Here is a 20,646-nt window from a genome sequence, read left to right as displayed (position 1 = left end):
AATTATTTTTGAAAAAATACTATAAACATAGGAAAGAAGGTATTTTGTAAAATGTGGCTAGGAATTGGAATGTTTGCCACCAGTGAGTGCTATCAAAATCCTACCGTTATGGACTTGGATTCTTTGGACGTAGAGAAGTATGTGATTTGAAAAATATTACAGTAAAAACTGAAGTAATAGGACATTTATTGGTACATCTTGTCCAATTGAAAATAACACAAGTCTAGGTGTTACTTTTCCTTCAGATTATGAGGCAGATTTTCTTTTTACGTAATCATACTTCATTTTAAGTATCATTATTAAATTTTTCAATTTTTGAATTATAAGTGTACATCATTTTCCCACATTTCAAAATATCTGTGGTATATTTGAGAAGAAAAAAGCAACCATTTAAAATAAATTTATTTTACAATACTATGAAACACTGAGGCCAAAAAATTGCTGCTTTAAATTTTCTAATGTCATTTTTCCTTTCACCTTGTCTTGCTATGAATGTGATTTGCAGAGTTCATAGAGGGTATGTATTTTAGCATACTTTATGGAATGATACTAGAAAATAGTATAATATTAGAAAACATACTTTAGATTTACATACTAATGCAAAAACACCACTTCATATAGAATGTAAAGCCGCTATTTTTTTATGTGGTTGCTATTTCCATAATTTTATTAGTACCTGTTTCCTTTGAAATATATTTTTCAAGCATAGGGTTTAGTGTGATATAATTCAGAGCATGCCAAGATATTTTACTTGTGATGGCGTAGCTATTGATTTCGTTTTACTAAGCTCTTCATTCACATATGTTTCTAGGATGAAGGATACTAGCAAAAAGAACAACATATTTGCTCAGTTCAGGAAGAATGATCGAGACAAACAGAAGTTGATAGAGACTGTCATGAAACAGCTGAGAAGTTTGGTGAATGGTATGTCCCATCACACATAGACTTCACATCGCTTGCACTCAGTGACATCAAGTTTATGACTCAACGTTGATTTCTAACAGACTCTGGTTATAACAGTAATTTGTTTGTAAAATTAAAAAATACAGTGGAAAAGAGAAACTGATGGGAGCTTAAACAAGAATATCATTTGTATGAATTTTTAAATACTATTTTATATATGGAAAATGTGATATTAATTTTTCACTTTTAAAAATATATAAAATCAAGTCAAAAATTGTATATGAAACTGATTGTAAATATGTTAGAAAAACTTATGCCTCTCTACATAAGTATTTTATTTAAATCAGACTTGAATTTTTCTTTTTTCAGTATCTGGTTTTGGAATGCAATCATGTCTGATATGGAAGTATTTTACTGTCATTTTCTCATTTTTAGCTTTTACTTTCACCTTAATGTGGTTTAAGTGACAAAAATTTTGTAATTCTGCTGATTCTGAGGGGGAAATAGACAAAGGTCAAAATTTTTAAAGGTCCCTGAACTCAAACTTGATTTAACTCAGTAAGAATAAATTATTTGTTCTCCTTGGGTGGTTTCACTTAATCGTTCTGAATATGAAGACAGGTGTTTGGATTATCTAAAGATTTAATATTATTTCTGTTCAGCAGGGTTATATTTCTGTCTATATTGTTTGTAGCTGAACCCATTCTAGAATGTATTTGGTTTGGTTTGGTTCAAGTTAAAAGAGAAGACAGGAACAAAGTGGAGCTAACCACTTCAGGTGCAGCTTGTGTGAGGGTAGATAAATTCCTACACACACAAGTTACCACAGGGGTCAGGTTACTTCCTCCAAATAGCAGATCTCAGTACCATATCTTCACTGTGGAAACCAGCCAAAACAAATGAACTCTGGAAAACCTAAAATGAATGTACTTTTTCCTTCATGTAGACTACTGTGGTCCAAATGGTAACTGCAGTCTGATCCTTACTTTCTCTTCATTGTATTTATGCTGAATATTCCTTTTGCATTTTCGGGATTCATGCCTGTTAGAAAATTATCCTTGACTTTGTAAAATAAGTGTAAAGAATTGTATGTACATTTCTTGATTTGTGATGAAAAATTAAAAAGGTTGAGCAAGTCGTTGAAAATGAGTTGCTGTTGTATCTATTCAAAGTTTCCCGATTTAAAACTACTTCCTTCAGAAAGGGTATTATTCCCTAGTTATTGGAATGGGGGTTGTCACCAACACAAAGGAAATATTTATCCTCTTGACCATCTTTTATCCTAAGGTATTTCACACTTTAAAAACTATTACATGGAAAACATGGTAATTCTTACAAGTTCCAAGAGGAGCGGTGAACAGTTAGCTCTCTTTGAAGGCTAGAACGTGACCGCGCCTCTCCCGTGTCTTTCCCAGCCCACCAGGGCATTCGGGACTTCGTTGTTCACCACCACCCCCACCTCCCCCAACCCCCCTCGCACGCTTTCCCCAGACTTCCCGGATTCGGAGAGACACCGCCTTTGCATTGTTTTGGAGCAAACCACTATGGGTCCTCTGATGGTCTTTACTCTTCTCAGTAATACAAGGACCCTGCACTTTACCTCCCCATCCCTCTGGTTGCGCTGTAGGAACAGTGACGCGCGAGTCCTGGAGCATTTGGAGCCCTTAGAGGCGACCCAGAAAGCCCGACAAGCAACCTTGTAAACGAGTGAATTCGGTCCTTGAGACCCAAAATGTGCCTGGGGATATCTGCTCCTCGTGGGCTTTGGGCAGCGATGACACTACCATTTTGAAGGATTCCTGAAGTGGTAAATCAGAAACCGAGAAGGGGTGGGGGATGTCGGAGCATCTCGACCCTGGCTCGCATTGTAGGCGCTTGCGATGATGCAGAGGCAGGCATCGAAGACCACAATTTCCCCTAAAAAGACACAAATGGCAGAAACCCCAGCCCTTGGGCGTGGAGCTCTGGGAGGGGAAGGGGTATCTAGAAACTCCCGGGTGGGGACCCCAGAGAGAATGCGCTTTAGCTCGGTGCTCACGGTTTGCCCACCGCCGAGCTCCTGCGTTGAACTGGGAAGTTCTGGCGAGATCCCACAGGCCCCGCCCTGGAGTCAGCATGGAGAGCAACCAGTAACACCGGGCGGCTGCCACGCCCTGCCCCTATCCCCTTGGTGAATGCACCGCACCGCTGCCCACCGCCTCCTGTCCTTAGTCTGTGGAGCGCTTTAAATATGCATGGGCGCGTCTCGTGTGAATCGGGATTAGTCCGTAGGGAGGGAGCCAGTATCTATATAAATGTGTCTGTGATGGGCGGAGAAGGGTTAACAGACTGGAGGAGAGAAAGAGGAGTGGGGTGAGGGTCTACAGCCCCTGTGATTGCAGCCCAGGTTGGCAACACCGGTGAGTTTCTCCTCTTTGCCCGCCTTCGCTGCTTCAATCAAAGGAGTGCTGGCCTCGGGAGGAGGTGGGAGGTGACCGCGAATGTTCGGCGGCGTGAGCGGTCCCGAGGCCACAGGCATCCCCGCTAGGGAATGTCCTGTGAGCGCCAGCCTTGAGTCAGGCACGTTCCCTAAGGGCGCGTGGTCACTGCCGCCTCCCACTGCCTGCTTTAAGAGCGAAGTCCTTCTCCGAGGTTATAACTCTCAATTTTGGCTCCCAAGCCCCAGGACCATTCCGGACAGAACAGGTGAGCACGGCGTTCTGCTCGCACCCGAGCTTTTGCTCCCCCTGCGCTCTGAGCGGCCTGGCCCCCACAGACTCACTATGTTCCCCTGCGGGCTGAGCTGCCTGTCGGTGCTGGGGGCGGCGGGCACTGCTCTTCTGTGCGCTGGTCTGCTGCTCAGCCTGGCCCAGCACCTCTGGACCCTCCGCTGGACGCTAAGCCGAGACCGAGCCTCCGCCTTGCCTCTGCCCAAGGGCTCCATGGGCTGGCCCTTCTTCGGGGAAACGCTGCATTGGTTGGTTCAGGTGAGCAGTCCGTCGTTCTCGCACCTCAATATGCCCCTTTCTTCCCTGGCTCCCACTGGACTCTCCCCTCTCTCAATGCTCCCAGGATTCGTAGCCAGTCTTTCTGCGCCTAGGACCCTGGGGAGTATATACTGCCCTCTCCTTTGCCCAGCTGCTCCCTCGAAAGGACCGGCTGTCACCGGAGTTCTCCCCAGCGTGATTTAAACACGTCCCAGCGCAACATGGGGGTGAACACAGGGGGTCCAGGAAGTAATCTGAGGAGCATATCACCTTGTATCCTGCAAGCATAGAACCTGGAGGCAGGGGTGCGTCTCAGCCGTGAGCCCTTGGGCGCTCGCATCCCCATCCTGAGCCCCAGTTTCTTTACCTCACCAATGGGAACAGGGGCATCTACATTCCCATAGGGTAGTCGCAAGGCTCATTCAAGACTTTTGTAGAATAATGCGCCAGCCTGGAGCAGAGAGTGGTTATCCAGGGGCAGTTGGGTGGACAGATCCCCACGGCCCCAGCCCGCGTCGCTGCTCCTTGCTCGTAGGGCTCCCGCTTCCACAGCTCCCGCCGCGAGCGCTACGGAACGGTGTTCAAGACGCACCTGCTGGGCAGGCCGGTGATCCGCGTGAGCGGCGCGGAGAACGTGCGTACAATCCTGCTGGGCGAGCACCGCCTCGTGCGCAGCCAGTGGCCGCAGAGCGCTCACATCCTACTGGGCTCTCACACACTGCTCGGTGCGGTTGGCGAGCCACACCGGCAGCGGCGCAAGGTGAGCGAAAACCAGAGAAGGGGCTGTCGGGACGTCAGATCCGCGGTTCGCGGGCACCTGCTGTGAGTCAGGCCGGAGTTAGGTGTTAGAGTTACACTGTGAACCTTACCAGGACGCCCTGGCTAAGGAGCAGATGGCCTTGGACCAGTCCCTTACCTTCTCCGGCTTCGGTTTATACAGCCAGGACTGGGACTTAAATGTCTTTTCATCTCTGATCATTTGTAACTGATACCAGAAGCGCTGAAAACTTGAAGAGGGAGGCAGCTAGAACCTGGCTGGATGGGAGGGGCTGTGTACATCAGAGAAGAACTAGAGGGAATGTCTAGTGCAAAAGCCAACACGTTTAGGTCCCGGCCACTTAGAAGAGGAGGAAGGGCCCAAAATTGACCTTCTGGCTCCTCTGGAATCGCCAAGCGAGCAGAGGAGGATGGACTCGCGACCAGGGCTGACCCCTCATGCTCTCCACAGATTCTGGCACAAGTGTTTAGCCGAACGGCGCTGGAGTGTTATGTGCCTCGCCTGCAGGGGGCGCTGCGGCAGGAGGTGCGCTCCTGGTGCACCGCCCGCGGGCCTGTCGCAGTCTACGAGGCCGCCAAAGCCCTCACCTTCCGCATGGCCGCGCGCATCCTGCTAGGGTTACGGCTGGACGAGGCGCAGTGCGCGGAGCTGGCCCGGACTTTCCAGCAGTTCGTGGAGAATCTCTTCTCGCTGCCCCTGGACGTGCCCTTCAGCGGCCTGCGCAAGGTACTGCCGCCCCAGCCCCAGACGTAACGCTTGGGGCTCCCCAGCGTGAGCGGGTCTCTCAGACCAAGATGAAGCTACCTCGGGAATCCGCATGAGTCACCTCTGCTAGGGGATAGAGGCACGGCCCCGGGAGGGGAGGCAGCGTAATGTGGCGGTGGGCGCGGGGGCTGGCCTCTGGCCTCACTCGCTGTGCAACCCGAGGCGGACCACATATCTTTTCTGGGCCGCGTCTGATGCGACATGCCCCGGCCCCAGCAGCCGCGGGCCTCCTGACTTTGGGTCTCGGTGGCAGGCGTTCGATCAGTCTGCCCAGCCCCTCCCCAGAGCAGAGCCTTCTGGCCGGCCTCTAACGCCCCTTTGGAAGCCCGAATGGCTGCGGAACAGATGGGAGCATTAGGGCTGCAGACACCTCTTTGGCCCGTGCCGGCGCCAGCCCGCGTTGGAGAGGGGTGGGTGCGGACTCCCCGCCCGTGGCCCCTGGCCGGCTGGTTTCCGGACCAGAGAATCACAGCCTCTCCAGACTGCAGAGCGATGGGCGGGGCCCAGAGAGCAGCTAGGAAACCTCATTCTTCCTTTCCTTTCCACCTGAGCTGGGGCTTCTCACTGTGCCCATGCTCTGGTTTTCAGTTACCTGAATAAAAATAATATTTATAAAGGAGCATTATATGAGCTGATCACCTTGGATACGTTTCCTGATTTAATCCTCTCAGCCTGCAAGGTAGTATTCTCATTTTGTCGATGAAGAAATTGAAGCTCAGAGAAGTTAAATGACTTACCCAAGATCATGCAGCTAGTAGGGGCAGGATTTGAACCCCATCTCTTCTGGCTATGAAAGCTCAAGTGCTCAGATGCTTTTGCTGTGCTTGCTTGATTCCTGAACTGTGGAGGGGCATCCCGGGCCTCTTGCCTACTCCCTTACAGAGGTTAATGCTTGAAACATCCGATTGTGTCCTCTAAGCCAGAACTTTTCTGGGTACATCAAGGTGTCTCTTGTTCTCTGTACTGGTGCCCACTGTTCCTGCCTGAGCCCAGTACAGGGGAAGGGCCATGGGCTGAATCTACCCCCATGACTTTGTGCCTGGCATAGGCACTGATAGCTGTGTGACTCTGGGCAATCCCTTGACCCCTCTGAGCCTCAGCATCCTCCCCTCAAGATGACAGCAATTGTTTGCCTGCCTCAAAGGGGGCTTGTGATAATCAGGAGAGAATGGTGTGCAGAAAGAGTGAACAAATTCCTGAGCATTTATTGAGCCCCTACTATGTATCAGGCATGGAGCTAAGCTGAGAAACTGTTAACATCAGGAATTCAGCAGAGCCAGAGCAGCCCTGAGAAGATTTGGGGGTAGGTACCTAGGCCTGGCCTGCTCAGGCTTCCTGCCCCACCTCCCCTCTCTCCCCATGCATCAGGGCATTCGGGCTCGCAACCAACTGCATCGGCACCTAGAGGAGGCCATTGCAGAGAAGCTTCATGAAGACAAGGCTGGAGAGCCAGGTGATGCCCTGGCCATGATTATCCACAGCACTAGAGAGCTGGGCCATGAGCTCTCAGTGCAGGAGCTGAAGGTAGGTGGCAGGAGGTTTCTCCTTCTCCCCTCTTTCGCATTCCTGGCAGGTCTCTACACACATACTACATCCTAGGATCAGTGTCCTATTTGGCCCCACTTTAAGCAACAGGCATTCCTGAGGGTGAGGGGGAAAGAGGAGATCTGGGTTCTCGTCAAGGCTCAGCCACATTCACTAGCTCTGTGGCCTTGGGCCAGCTGCCATCCTTCTCAGTAGGAACATTAAAGGCACAGATCCTTGACCCTTCCTTATAGGTTCTGGGCACAAACAGTACTGCTTCTCCTCTCCATCTCTGTCACTTCATACCTTTGCCTCTGCTGTCCCCCTGCCTATGAGGTCCTTTTCACTTCTTTTCTCTAAAAACCCTAAAGGCTCAGAGTCAAACTCCACATCCTCCTGGAAGCTCCCCTTTTCTTTCCAGAAACCAGTACTCTCCTCCCATGAGGCACCTTGGCACCTGGCACCTCTGCGTGTCTGGACACTGCCAAATCTCCCCAAGAGTTGAAACCCCTCCCCATGTACGCATAGAGCATGTGCAGTGGAGGTAGAAGTAAGCTTTGGAATGGAGGAAACTTCGGAATGGCCCCAGGACTTGCTTGAGAACCCAAAAAAGCGTGGAGAGGTTGTGGGGCAGAAGAAAGTCAGAAATGGGAACACCTCGGCCCCCCCCTTTTTTTTCAATTAGAGTTGACATTCAATACAATTTCACATTAGCTTCAGGTGTACAGCACAGTGGTCAGACATCCACACAACTCACAAAATGATTCCCCCGATGAGTCCAGCACCCCTCAGCCCTTCCGAAAGCAAACTCCTATCCTTTCTCTGGGCCTCAGTTTCCCCTTTCCATCTGCCTCTGAGGGTGGGGCTAATAACCTCTACCCTGATTCCTGGGTGGTTGTAAAGTCTAGGAAATTCAAGGGGGTTAGAAGTAGATGAGCAATGGACTCAGGAGTCCTGGGAGAGCCCATGGGTAGAAACAGTTCTGGGTGGTGAAGGGAAGTGGTATGGAACAGAGTGGATGATCCCTCGGCCTTGAAAGGGTTAGGGAGGGCGGTCCCAGGTTCTCAGGAAAAGACCTGTTGCCTGGGAATCTTCAGTTCTGGTCTGGCATTCAGGGCAGGCCAGGCAGGGTAGGCCTAGGGAGGATGTTGGGGCTTTAAGGTCTCTGTCCTGGCTCCCCATCTTGTTCAGAGCAGGCAGTTAACCTTGGATCAAATCATTCATTCCACAAATATTATGTACCTAGTCGGTATCTGGCTCTGTGCTGGGACTGGGGACTTAGATGTGATCAAAACACAGCCCCTGCCCTTGAGGTGCAGGAAGGAAGGCGTACATCTTCATCCTGTGATCACACAGATCAGTGTATAAACACAAACTGAATGCTGCCAAGAAGGAAGACAGGGGGCTTGGGAAAGCAGAGGCAGGCAATGGGGCCTAGGGCCTGGAGGACGGATCCTAGGCCCCTCCTTTGTCCTTCCAGGAAAAGGTTTAGTCACTCACTGGGACCACTCCACTAAGTAGGAGGAAGAAGCCCTGATGCCTGCTTTGGTGTGAGGCTGGAGGTGCTGCTGCAGGTGCCTCCCTCGGTTCCACTGCAGTCATGGTCAGGATGCCCAGCTGGGGTTACAGATACCACCAGGCGGTTAAGAGCACTGGGCTCTGAGCTGGACTGCTAGGACTAATGGCTGTTGGGACCCTGAGCACCCTCTGGAGCCTCGTTTCCAACCCTGTCAAAGGAGGGCAATAATAATGCTTCACGGGGCTGGGGTAAGAATCCAATGAGTTCATACACTTAAAGTACTAAGAATAGCATAAAGAATAAGCTTCTAGTATTATCTCTGGGAGCCTTCCTCAGGCAAACGGCTAGATCCTAGTTTTGCCCGTTGTTGAAAGTGGCATTCCCAAATGGCAGACTTGGGATTCAATCCACTCCAGGGCATGCGCACGTAGTCATCACAGTGGCACATCCTGGCTCTCTAGCCTTTGCACAGCGGTCAGTTTGGGCCCTTTACGTCTCATCCCTGGGGCCAGGAGGCCAGGGCCCCGCTGATGGAGACTCAGCGCCGCCGGGGCTATCTTGCAGGAGTCAGCTGTGGAGCTCCTCTTCGCCGCCTTCTTCACCACCGCCAGTGCCAGCACATCCCTCGTCCTGCTGCTGCTGCAGCACCCTACGACCATCAGCAAAATCCAGCAGGAGCTGGTGGAGCAGGGGCTCGGGCACGCGTGCAGCTGCGGGCCCGGGGCTGTGGGGGGCGGTGCAGGGCCCTGGTCAGACTGCAGCTGCCAGCCGGACCTCAACCTCGCGGCGCTGGGCCGTTTGCGCTATGTCGACTGCGTGGTCAAGGAGGTGCTGCGCCTCCTGCCGCCGGTGTCCGGGGGCTACCGCACGGCGCTGCGTACCTTCGAGCTCGACGTAAGTGCGCTGCGCCCACCTCGCCCCCGCCCCACACCGGCCTCCTGCGGTCCGCCGCCCCTCCCCCCATGCCGGCCCTCTGTTGCTGGGCCAGGGCCGGCGAAGGGTGGGGGGATTAAAACGGCGGGTCTCCTCTTACATTCTCAGAGCCTCCACTTTCCCACCTGTAAAAGGGGCTGAGCCCTGTTTCATTTCCCCAGAAACACGATTGAAAGGCGTAAGCCTGGCTGGCTAGTCGACAAGGTTAGGGACCCCACATTCTCTGCTTTTGGCAGCGGTGCAGGTTGGCCTACTCAATTAGAGATGAGTTTTAGAATAAAAACATACTTTTCTCCGCGCGGCACCCACCTCTTAGCCAGTGAGTCTGGGTTGAGAACAGAGAGCTCCCCACACACTGTCCTGCATCCCAGTCCTCACGAGATCAAGGAACCGATCTGTCATTGGCTAAGGCCCGATTTCAGAAAAAGGGACAGTGAAAATATGGATTGTAATCTCCTAATGGTCTGATCAGGCTGGTTTGGGCCGGGCAAGGAGGTTATGGTGTAGACCTAGCTCCATCTCTTTAAGACCTTGGGCAATTCTCACCTCACTCTGGGCCTCCATTTTCCCTCTGGAAGAAAGCTGTCTTGGTCCCTTCCAGCTCTGACTCTTCAGGTGGAGACAGAGCTATTCCTCACAGTGGCAGCATCTGGTATTGGAGCTCTAGTGTAGTCAAGCTGATAGTGTTTGCCTCATCTGCTGCGGCTGCAGCCCCTCTCCCTCCAGCTCAGTCGCTGGGAGGCCCTAGGCAGAGCCAGCACCTCTTCCCTTTAAACAGGGAAAACTCCATGGTGTGTTACACACCAGGGTTCCAGGGCAGCGTGGGGATGGGGTTCCGCCCCAGAGGACCTCATCGAAGAGAGAAAGGGGGCTAGGGCTGACAGCTTCATCTCAACTGTTGTGTGAGGAAGAGTGATCTCTAGTGCTGAATAAAACTAAAACATTTGGGGGGTTGGCATTTGAGCTGGAGCGGCAAAGCCTTAGGATGGGAATTGCCTCCACAAAGGTGGGTGGATTAGTGAGGTGTTTGAAGTGTTTTGGATGCTGCAGCTTGGAATTCAGACTTCATTCTGCAGGCACCTGGTGCCCTACAAGACCTTAGGGAAACTGAGAGGAGCATGGGTGTACCAGGGTGAGCAGAGGGCAAGAGTTTTAGCTATCCTCCAGTTTACAGATGGGAAAACAGAAGCCCAGTGAGGAGAGAAAGAGAGCTCCTGGGTGATCGATTCATAGATTTCTCCACCCGTTGAGAGCCTCTGAATAGGTTCCCTGGAGCCTGTTCAGGTGAAGGAAGCAGGATAGTGGGGGTTAGAAGAGATCTCAAAAAGTGAAATAGTTATAAGTCGGAAGTGGGTGGAGGGAACATGAAAGCTGCCTTCCGACGTTCTAAGGATTCCTCAGTTTAATTCTCATGTGCGCCTTCTTAAAGCGTAGCTACCAAACCTGAACATTATTATTGTACAGCTGATGGATGGGGAGGACAGAGAGGCACTTTTCAGTTCAGTGTAGAGCTTTATAATTGAGCTGATCAGAGAGGAATAGGGGTCCCTATCATTTGTGTTGTTCCGGCCCAGGCAGCTGGTAGGTGCAGGACTAGAATTTAGGTCTCCTGATCTAATGTTAGAAGAAAAAAAGATAAGAACAAAACATTGAAACAACAATAGATCGCATTTATAGACCACTAATATATATGCCAGACCCGTTATTCTATCCTCGCAACAAAATGCGCATTTTTCTTATTCTACAATTAAGAAACTGAGGCTCAGAGAGTTTGAGTATCTAGCCCAAGGTCACACAGCTCACTGCAGAAGGAGCTGAGATTGGAACGCAGCTCTGTCTCCTAGTTTCCGGGTTACATGCATGTCCCTGCCTGCTTTCAGAAGCCTGTTGGATGCACCCGGGGTGGAGGGTCGGTTCAGGTCGGATTTCCAGGTGCCTCGTGGTCAGGCGGGTCTCCTCACTTCCCCGCAGGGCTACCAGATCCCAAAGGGCTGGAGCGTGATGTATAGCATCCGGGACACGCACGAGACAGCCGCGGTGTACCGCAGCCCGCCCGAGGGCTTCGACCCTGAGCGCTTCGGCTCAGCGGGCGAAGAGGATGCACAGGGTGCCTTCGGCCGCTTCCATTACATCCCGTTCGGCGGTGGTGCGCGCAGTTGTCTTGGCCAGGAGCTGGCGCAGGCTGTGCTCCAGCTGCTCGCGGTGGAGCTGGTGCGCACGGCGCGCTGGGAGCTGGCCACGCCTGCCTTCCCCGCCATGCAGACAGTGCCCATCGTGCATCCGGTGGACGGGCTGAGGCTCTTTTTCCACAGGCTTGCACCTTCGGCAGCGCGAGATGGGCTACGCCTCTGACCCGCAGCGCTGCGGGACATGACTGGGCTAGTGGCATTGCTACACTCGCAGTGCCACCTATATGTGGTTCCCCCGTGCCAGGTCAGGCGCTTGCTCACTCGTTCAACGAACGGGAACCGAATGAGTCTCTGTGCCGGACTCAGAGGGAGAGGGATTACGAGCCACTGTCACGGCACACTAGAAGCGCCCTGGCCGGTGAGAAGGTGCCTCCTGTGCGCTCGGCGCCTTGAGGAAAGAAAGGTCGTAGGCGAAGCCCCTTAAGCCCTTCCCAGGAGCCCGAAGCAGGGATAGAAGGAACGGATCTACCTTAGAAGCTACGCGGCCTTGCCTTTCCACGCCAAACCTCGGAGGGTGCGTGGATCGTGGGACCGAGAGGAGGATTGCGCCTCGTGAACGGTGTCAGAGACCCAGAGTATACACGGCCGATCTGCAACCCTTGCGAGGAAGCGGGGCCGCCCAGAGCGCATCCCTTGCCTGGCTTTCGGCCATAGAAAGACATGCTGAGAAGGCGCCCAACGGAAGGCCTTCTGGCAGCTGGCCTCTGCTTCGAGCGCTGTGGCCACTCTGCCGGTCTTGGCGGAAACTCAGAACTAAAACTCTTCCAGGGTTCTAAGCGGCTCAGCATCGCCGGATTCTGCTGGCGAGTTCTTAAAAGAAAAATTCCTTCTTCAAGAACTTGCTTAATCTTCCCATTTGTACAGGCGAGAATAGGGACACCAAGATTTTTCTAAGGCTGGATTATTTTCATGGGAGGTTGAGACATAATCAGAGAGGTTTGAGATATTAGTTTTTGGTAAAACAGGAAGGCCAAGAAATAAAGTTTCCTGGCAGCAGTTGAGCAAGGAGGCTAGGGCTTAGCTGATCAGCTGCTCCCTGGTGGAAAGGCATGGGAACATCCAGGAAAGACCCCCAGAAGGACCTACCCCAGAATATACCCAAAGAGAGTCTGGGAGCTGGGGCAGCCTGTGATCCAGGCTGCAAAGACTTCTCTCCTGGGCATAGAATAGCCCTGGGAACGGGGCGGCAAATTATCTGGTAGCTGGCTGCAGGGACCTTCTGGGGCACTATCTCCACCTCTTCTATTACAGAGGAGAAACTGAGGCCAAAGACGCTCCTGGACTACTAGGCCAGTGCTTTCCAACACTCTATCACTTATGTCCCTTCTCCCAGCCTCGGCCTGTGGCCACCATGTAGGACTCAGCCCTTTCTCCTTTCATAGTGATCCCTAGTTTGGCTTAAGGACTCTCTGGACCTTTTCAACACAGAGGTTCCCACCAGTGTTTAAATCAAAGCCAAGAGCTTCCAGTGTCTTCATTCTCAACAGCCTCAACCTGCCACCCATCTTCAGACAGGCCGGGGCAGCTGGATGCGATGGGTGAGCCAGGAAAGTTGCCGCCCAGGCCCCAGCTGACCCCTTAGTGAACCAGAAGGAAGCTGGTGCCCTCCTGACCTTATGCTTAAGGTGGATCCCGGGGCCAGAAGGAAAGGAGAAAGCAGCAGGCACAGTCAGGGGTGATAGCTCAAGAGCGCCGCACGCCCTTCGGAGCCGGCTGACACCGCCATAACCCCATCCGGGGCAATTCATCACCCACTGCTGACCACAGACCCTGCGCCAAGCCATGGGCTCAGCAGGCTCCAGAGCCTGCAAAGGTGGCAGGACTGGGGCCTGCCCTCAGGGTGCTCTGAGGCTGCAGAGCCAACAGCCAGCCCTGAGAAGCTCCACCAAGGTGAGGCGGCAGGAGGACCAGTTTTGTGGGTTGACTTTAATTTGGGGAAGAGAAGAGAAATATGGGGATGGGGCTCTCAGGAGCCCTGCCAATGTAGCTGGTTCCGAGAGACCTGGTTTACCTGCTCTGGAGTCTGTACTAACTATAAACCCCTGTAGGGGGCAGCTCCAGTTTTACTCTACTTCCCCATTAATCCATCCTTTTCAGTAATATCACTCAATACCTGAGCTCCTGTGTTAGTAGCTCCAGATCCTCTGAAGGTGGACAGTAAAAAAAAGTAGCAAACAAAAGAGCAAGAATGTAGCAGATGGTAATAAGTGCTGACCATAAAATCAAGCATGCCTGTAATGCTGCGTGCCTGGGGGCTAAACTCCACCCACGCGGGCAAGGAAGGCTTATCTGAGGAGATATTTGACTTTGGAAGGAACTAGCCCCAGTAACCTGGGTGAGGGGCGCCCCAAACAGAGGAAACAGCAGGTATAGAACCCTGAGACAGGACTGAGAGCTCAAGAGATGGAAAGAAGAGGTTGAAGGGAGAAAAGGGGAGAATGGGTGCTTTAGCTGCCCTAGCTCACCTGACTCCTCCCCCAAGAAAAACTACTTCCCACCCCCACCTCAACCCTTAGCCACAGGGAGACTGCTTTATAAACAACTTGGCGACATTTTGTTTTCCAGTGGACCCCCTCGCCCCGACCCTCCATCCAAGAAAGCTTGGCAAAGTTTTCTAGATCGAAGTTCTTATTGGGCTGGTAATTTATTGACCCCTTCCCCCTTTCAAGATGTTCTTTAATGATCTCCACTCTCTCATTTAATCTTTTCCTGCTGGACGCCCCCGCCAGACGTCCCTGAGGGTCTCGATGGGCAGATAGATTAAAACATTTTTCCCCCGTGGCAATTTCCAGCCCGCAGGCCCCACTCATCTTGTGACCCGGCGCGCGCTGAACTTGGCGAGGTGGCCCAGCAGAGTTCACTCGGATGTCACGGTCCGGCCTGCATGGGTCACAGGCGGGTCAGGCCAGAGGATTGGGACTGGGCCCCAGGTCACGCCCCCGCTCGCTAGCTTTGCTCACGGGCTGGAGGCACTGTCCAGAAAGGGGCGGGCCCGGGATTTCTGAGAATTACCTCTAGCGCGTCTGGCTCGGGTTCCTGCCGGAGCCCAGAAGTTGGCCGGCTCTTTTTACGGTCGCCAGATCGTTAGAAGAAATGACAGTGGGAGAGACCCTTTCCTAGAGCCTCTGAAACACTAAGTAGGTTATGGGAAACGCTGACTCTCCCAAATACTCCCTGTGGCGACGCGGGCTTGGAGCATTGCAGGGTTTGTGTGGTCCCTAGGACTCCGCAGACACTTCCCAATCCCACCGGTTTTGAGGACCACTGCGGAGGGGCCATGTATTTAACAGCTCTCAAGATCAAAGAGTTTTCCATCTCCAGGGCGTGCAGCAGGCTCCTGCGGGAGCCGGTGTTCGGTTTTAAACAATCGTACACTGTTCTGTTTCGTTTTCGGTGCGGCTGGTGCGCTGCGCGCTCAAACCGAGGGAACGTGTGGCCCTGCCTGGTCTGAGGCGGTATGGCTCCGCCAGGTGGGAAGCCGGGATCGCACGTGCGCTTCCCGCAATGTCCGAGCTCCAGGCATTGGCTACTGTAGCAGCCAACTGTAGTTGGGCAAAAGCCAGCAAACCCGCTTCCCAGTACGGATTCCAACACTTACATTAGCCGCCCGCAGAAGCCTGGGTTTAGGACCGATCGCCCCTCTCACACCGGTGGCTTTACGCGGGGTAGAAGCCGGGAGAGCGGAGGACGGCTCCAGTGCCTGAGTCCAGGTCACTCAGGTAACGTAGCCTAGCCTACCTGGAGCTGGGAAGAGTTTTTGCAACCAAAACCCCTTTTGGAAACACAACTACCCCCGAGGTGTAGATAGGTCGGGAATGATCGCCTCCAAATTAAGGAAGAGGAAACTGGCGCGAGGATGTGTAGTGACTTGCCCAAGGTGACGTAAGTAGAGATGGAGCCAGGACTGGGAGCCGTGACCCTCGGGCTTTTCTTCTCTTCGGTCTCCTTATCCTGCAGGGCTAAGGACCACTCCCCCCTCTGCCCAGCTAAGGCTGCACGCCCCGGGGCCTCGGAATCTGGCGGTCTGTGGCCAGATCGTAGAGCGCTGATTGCGGAGCCGCCAAGGAATTGCCCCTGCGGTCTCGCACTAGGGCGTCAGGGTTGGGGCTGACTTGTGCAGGTTTTCATCTGGAGCCTCGAGGGACCTGGAGGCTCTCTTGTACCCTTAAATATGACCTTCGAAGAATTCGTGAGTGCTGGCACCCTGAGGGGGGTGGGGAACTGGAATCTGTGATCCTCCGGTCGTGCCCGACTCCCCGAAGCTCTCGCTAGGGTTCAGTTCCCTGGCTCTTCTGCTGGATCATCGGAAGAGTCGGGAGGCCTGTGTTTTGCTCTGCGTTCTGGGCCTCAGTTTCTCACCTGTAGAACAAGGCAACTGGACGATCCCTGAACGCACTTCCCTTTGCTTCTCCAGCAGGTGGAAGGGAGTCCACGCGGCGCCTGTAAATGGAAAACCAGGGGAGGCGGCTCTGGGCTGGGACTGCCCGTCGGACGCGCGAGAGGGATTCCAAAGAGACCGCCAGGAAGCCCAGGGCTTGGTGTTCTCGCTCCCCGGAGCCCGGGTTGGCCCCTGCTGCCATCTCGGAGCTCCGCACACCTTGGATAGGTGAAGCAGGCTGCTTCTAGCTTCGCACCCCAGGAGGCGCGCTCTGAGGGAAGCCGCCACCGTGCCGCCTCTGCCTTGGCGCGGAACAAACGGTTAAAGATTTTGGGCAGCGCCTCGCGAGGGGAGGAGCCAGGGGCCCAATCCGCAATTAAAGATGAACTTTGGGTGAACTAATTTGTCTGACCAAGGTAAAGGGGGCAGCAACCTGGGCCGCCTATAAAGCGGACGCGCGGCGGGGTTCGGAGCGCTGGCGGCGGCAGCAGGTGGAGCGGGAGGTCGCGGCGCGCCATGGGGCTCCTGGCGCTGCTAGCCAGTGCTCTCTGCACTTTCGTGCTACCGCTGCTGCTCTTCCTGGCTGCGATCAAGCTCTGGGACCTGTACTGTGTGAGCAGCCGCGACCGTAGCTGCGCTCTCCCTTTGCCCCCCGGGACTATGGGCTTCCCCTTCTTTGGGGAGACATTGCAGATGGTGCTACAGGTAAGGGAGCTTGGAGCGGGACACTACGATTCTCCCTACTCGGCTCCCGGCTTCCACTGAAGCCGGAGTAGGCGCCCCCAGGAGGGAGGTGGCTACGGCTAGGATCAGGGGTAACCCGAGGCGCGGCGCTCCCCGGCGCCCCCTCACGCCCGACTCTCTCCTCCGTTTTCCTCTCGCAGCGAAGGAAGTTCCTGCAGATGAAGCGCAGGAAATACGGCTTCATCTACAAGACGCATCTGTTCGGGCGGCCCACGGTGCGGGTAATGGGCGCCGACAACGTGCGGCGAATCCTGCTCGGGGAACACCGCCTGGTCTCGGTCCACTGGCCCGCGTCGGTGCGCACCATCCTGGGCTCTGGCTGCCTTTCCAACCTGCACGACTCCTCGCACAAGCAGCGCAAGAAGGTGAGGGCAGAGGCGGAGGCGCCTGTATCTGAAGGGGAACCCCATTCACCGGAGGGGTTGAGGCAGAGAGATGCTGGGTGAGCGCTAGTTTCAGGAGACCTCAGCTAGGACCCTCTCCATCCCAGCTTAGCTTTCCCAGCAGGCAAGAGCCTTGGGTTTGGCGGGGTTGGGGTATCTGGAAGGGGACTGCGGAAGGCGAGAGAGGCCCGGTTTTTAACATTCTTCCCTCCTCGGGGCTCAGGTAATTATGCGGGCCTTCAGCCGCGAGGCGCTCCAGTGCTATGTGCCAGTGATCGCCGAGGAAATAGGCAATTGCTTGGAGCAGTGGCTGAGCTGCGGCGAGCGCGGCCTCCTGGTCTACCCCCAGGTGAAGCGCCTCATGTTCCGCATCGCCATGCGCATCCTGCTGGGCTGCGAGCCCCGGCTGGCGAGCGGCGGGGACGCAGAGCAGCAACTGGTGGAGGCCTTCGAGGAAATGACCCGCAATCTCTTCTCATTGCCCATCGACGTGCCCTTCAGCGGGTTGTACCGGGTAAGGGCGGCATGCAGAGTGTGGAGTTAGGGGCCGAGGGGCGCGGGTGCCGGGCTTCTGCTAACCGCCGTGCGCTCTCCGCGCTCAGGGCATGAAGGCGCGGAACCTCATCCACGCGCGCATCGAAGAGAACATTCGCGCCAAAATCTGCGGACTGCGGACGGCCGAGGCGGGCGGGGGCTACAAAGATGCTCTGCAGCTGTTGATCGAGCACTCGTGGGAGAGGGGAGAGAGGCTGGACATGCAGGTGAGTGACAGCTTCAAGAGGGGGCACTGCAGAGTTCGGTCTCCTGGCTTTCCAAGGGTGGTTTCTGGAGTCCCCAAGAAGCTGGCCCGAGTCCCTTCTTCTCAGAGGGGGCAGTCTGCACCGGGCCCAGGGGTGGGACCCCGAAGGTTGAGACACTGGCTCCAGAGAGCTCTGCAAGAGGCTGCAGCGGAACAGGGAGAGTCCCCTAACCCTTCCAGATTTTAAAGGGACAGTTGGAATTTGCAAAATGTAAATAAAGAATCTGGGGCGATTTTAATACAATTAAGGCTTTAATTCAAGAGTTCCCGGTAGAGTGGGATTTTACTGGCCTTCCTGCTTCAGCTGAACTAATGGGACTTTGTGCATTTTGTTTAAAAATGTTGCTTTCCTTGACTGTCAGCAAAACTTAGCCCTTCTTGTCTCCCCTCCAGAGCCCTCAACTGGGTTCTGAGTAATCCCTCTGTAAAATTGCACGCAGACTTGTAAAAAAGTTCATCTTATTCCATTTTCAGGCACTCAAACAATCTTCAACCGAACTCCTCTTTGGAGGACATGAAACCACGGCTAGCGCAGCCACATCTCTGATCACTTACCTGGGGCTCTACCCACATGTTCTCCAGAAAGTGCGAGAGGAGCTGAAGAGTAAGGTAGGAGACTTTGGGGGTTCCCTATTAGCTTAAATTCTGCTGCTCCCTAGCCAACTTCTCAATAAATAAGTGTGCTGCCTTTGCTGAGTATTTTAAAGTGTAGGGCCCAGGGATGGGGGGACCTGTGGGGAAAGAAAATTCGCTTTATGAATAAAAAGAGAGGAATCTTGAGCTGTGATCCCACTGGGCAGGGTTTGACCTAGTAATCCTACCCTTTCTTCACCTTTTGCAGAACCTTGGAAATTTTCAGCTAGGTTCCATTTTCTTGGATTTGCGTGTTGAAGGGCATGAATAGGGGACTTCTAGGTGGGTGGCAGAGGCGGGTGGGGGTCGGGGTGGGGGAGAAGCTTAGTGGTTCTAACTGATGGGCAGCATTCTCTTGGAATTGTAAATAGATGATGGAGATGGGCCAAAGGTTGGAGGCGACAGGCCACTAGTTACCCAGTTTCCCCTCACACTCTTCCATCCTGGGGCCCTTTGGGTCTAGTCGCCACTTAAGCCTTATTTACATCTTCCGGGCTGATTTTATTGGAGCACAAAATAATCATTCACCTCTGTATGACTGTTTTGATAGGGTTTACTTTGCAAGAGCAATCAAGACAACAAGCTGGACATGGAAATTTTGGAACAGCTTAAATACATTGGGTGTGTTATTAAAGAGACCCTTCGACTGAATCCCCCAGTTCCTGGAGGGTTTCGGGTTGCCCTTAAGACTTTTGAATTAAATGTAAGTTAAAAGTTCTGCCCCCACGTTGTGTTGTGGTTTTAAAGCTCCTTTTGCTTCTCTACGCGTTGGCTTAAATTCTTTAATGCTTTTGATAAGTGTCCTGCCCCATGGATACACATGTCTGTCTGTCTCTCTCCCACCCTTTCATTAACTGAACCCCTCCAAAGATATCAGTGATAGCTTTCTGTTGTTGAAAGTTAGATTCCATTTCATCAGCCCTCAGGACTTCATAATCTTTTGCAGGGATACCAGATTCCCAAGGGCTGGAACGTTATCTACAGTATCTGTGATACTCACGATGTGGCAGACATCTTCACCAACAAGGAGGAATTTAATCCTGACCGATTTATGCTGCCGCACCCCGAGGATGCATCCAGGTTTAGCTTCATTCCATTTGGAGGAGGCCTTAGGAGCTGTGTAGGGAAAGAGTTTGCAAAAATTCTTCTCAAAATATTTACAGTGGAGCTGGCCAGGCATTGTGACTGGCGGCTTCTCAATGGACCTCCTACCATGAAAACTAGTCCCACCGTGTACCCTGTGGATGATCTCCCAGCAAGGTTCACTCATTTCCAAGGGGAAATCTGACTGCACAAATGCCTAGACCTTGGACTAATTGGAAATGTACATATGAGTTTTTACATAGTGTCGTGTTGATTTTATTATATTTAATTCTAAATGTATATTATATTTATGTGTCTCTACTACAGCCCCACAGTCTTTAAATATTAAAGTAATGAACTTTGTATAGTTTCCAAATAAAGTAAAATTTGAAGGTGCTTGTCTTGCATTTAAGGTTCCTGTGGGGGAAAACTCACCGCTTTAATATTTATACTTAGTATATTTCACCAAATTTCTAAATGTCTACATACATGGCTGTATTTGTCATCTGTGCAGATGTACTTTCTGTGAGGAAGACACTTTAGTTGTTTTTTTCCCTCAATAGTTATTAGAAAATATATATTATATGTGAATGTGCTATTGGTCCAAAGGTAGCTTTGTAAATTTTTCTATGGTAACCTAGATTCCCTATTTGGAAAATCTATCAAAGTTAATTTTCGATCTTAAGGGGTTTGCTTTACTTTAGGGAAAGATGACTTGAAAAGTAACATGTTGAGAACTATCATATTCTAACACCTTCAACCATTTATTACGTTTAATAAACATAACCCATGTTGTGGCATGCCACCAGAACTGTTTTCTGAAGTCAAAGTTTTAGGTAAGACAAAGCCAGTTGCTCCAGTTAGGGACAGTTATTGACTAAAACTGAGACCCCAAAATCATTGGTTTACTTCCTTTACTCAGAAGTTGCAATGAAAACAGGATTGGGAGAGGCCAGTCTCTGGTTTAGATAAGTGAGTCCAGGTTTTCTTTATTGAAAATAAGGCCAGGAGGAGTAGAGTTAGCAAACTGACAGATAGTTTTTATCTAT

The 20,646-nt window shown here is 52.4% G+C and overlaps 3 protein-coding genes across 5 annotated transcripts in view; all 3 read left to right on the top strand.

Moving 5' to 3' along the window:
- EXOC6 (exocyst complex component 6) overlaps positions 1-2,049 on the top strand; it is a 170,036-nt gene extending 167,987 nt beyond the window's left edge. For both annotated transcript variants that reach the window (XM_039871724.1, XM_039871722.1), the window contains exon 22: positions 812-2,049. In XM_039871724.1, the coding sequence (XP_039727658.1) occupies positions 812-944 (133 nt within the window). In that variant the 3' untranslated portion in view covers positions 945-2,049. The remainder of the gene's footprint in view (positions 1-811) is intronic.
- Positions 2,050-2,169: 120 nt separating this feature from the next.
- CYP26C1 (cytochrome P450 family 26 subfamily C member 1) lies at positions 2,170-11,740 on the top strand. The gene is made up of 6 exons (XM_039870908.1): positions 2,170-3,869; positions 4,405-4,629; positions 5,098-5,373; positions 6,781-6,936; positions 9,020-9,349; positions 11,360-11,740. The coding sequence occupies exons 1-6, from the start codon at positions 3,384-3,386 to the stop codon at positions 11,738-11,740; spliced, it is 1,854 nt and encodes a 617-aa protein (XP_039726842.1). The 5' UTR covers positions 2,170-3,383.
- Positions 11,741-15,888: 4,148 nt separating this feature from the next.
- CYP26A1 (cytochrome P450 family 26 subfamily A member 1) lies at positions 15,889-20,383 on the top strand. 2 transcript variants are annotated; one of them, XM_039872433.1, is made up of 7 exons: positions 15,889-16,371; positions 16,840-17,064; positions 17,306-17,596; positions 17,685-17,843; positions 18,356-18,490; positions 19,065-19,217; positions 19,461-20,383. In XM_039872433.1, the coding sequence occupies exons 2-7, from the start codon at positions 16,858-16,860 to the stop codon at positions 19,800-19,802; spliced, it is 1,287 nt and encodes a 428-aa protein (XP_039728367.1). In that variant the 5' UTR covers positions 15,889-16,371; positions 16,840-16,857; the 3' UTR covers positions 19,803-20,383. The 2 variants fall into 2 exon arrangements, with proteins under 2 accessions (XP_039728367.1, XP_039728366.1); XM_039872432.1 differs by having other exon boundaries at positions 16,273-16,660; positions 19,461-19,992.
- The last annotated feature ends 263 nt before the right edge of the window (positions 20,384-20,646 follow it).

The sequence above is a fragment of the Pteropus medius genome, unplaced genomic scaffold, assembly GCF_902729225.1.
Source record: "Pteropus medius unplaced genomic scaffold, Ma_sr-lr_union100, whole genome shotgun sequence".
NCBI classification, from domain to species: Eukaryota; Metazoa; Chordata; class Mammalia; order Chiroptera; family Pteropodidae; genus Pteropus; species Pteropus medius.
The sequence above is the reverse complement of the archived record's forward strand: the minus strand, read 5'-3'. Positions and strand labels throughout refer to the sequence as shown.

Bases quoted from the DNA above. Each gene is read 5' to 3' on its own strand.
- CYP26C1 (XM_039870908.1), top strand. From the start codon at position 3,384: ATGTTCGGCGGCGTGAGCGGTCCCGAGGCCACAGGCATCCCCGCTAGG. The intron at 3,870-4,404 runs GTGAGCAGTCCG...CCTTGCTCGTAG, and splicing joins CGCTGCATTGGTTGGTTCAG to GGCTCCCGCTTCCACAGCTC. The intron at 9,350-11,359 runs GTAAGTGCGCTG...ACTTCCCCGCAG, and splicing joins TGCGTACCTTCGAGCTCGAC to GGCTACCAGATCCCAAAGGG.
- CYP26A1 (XM_039872432.1), top strand. From the start codon at position 16,472: ATGGGGCTCCTGGCGCTGCTAGCCAGTGCTCTCTGCACTTTCGTGCTA. The intron at 17,844-18,355 runs GTGAGTGACAGC...TTCCATTTTCAG, and splicing joins GAGAGAGGCTGGACATGCAG to GCACTCAAACAATCTTCAAC. The intron at 18,491-19,064 runs GTAGGAGACTTT...CTGTTTTGATAG, and splicing joins GAGAGGAGCTGAAGAGTAAG to GGTTTACTTTGCAAGAGCAA.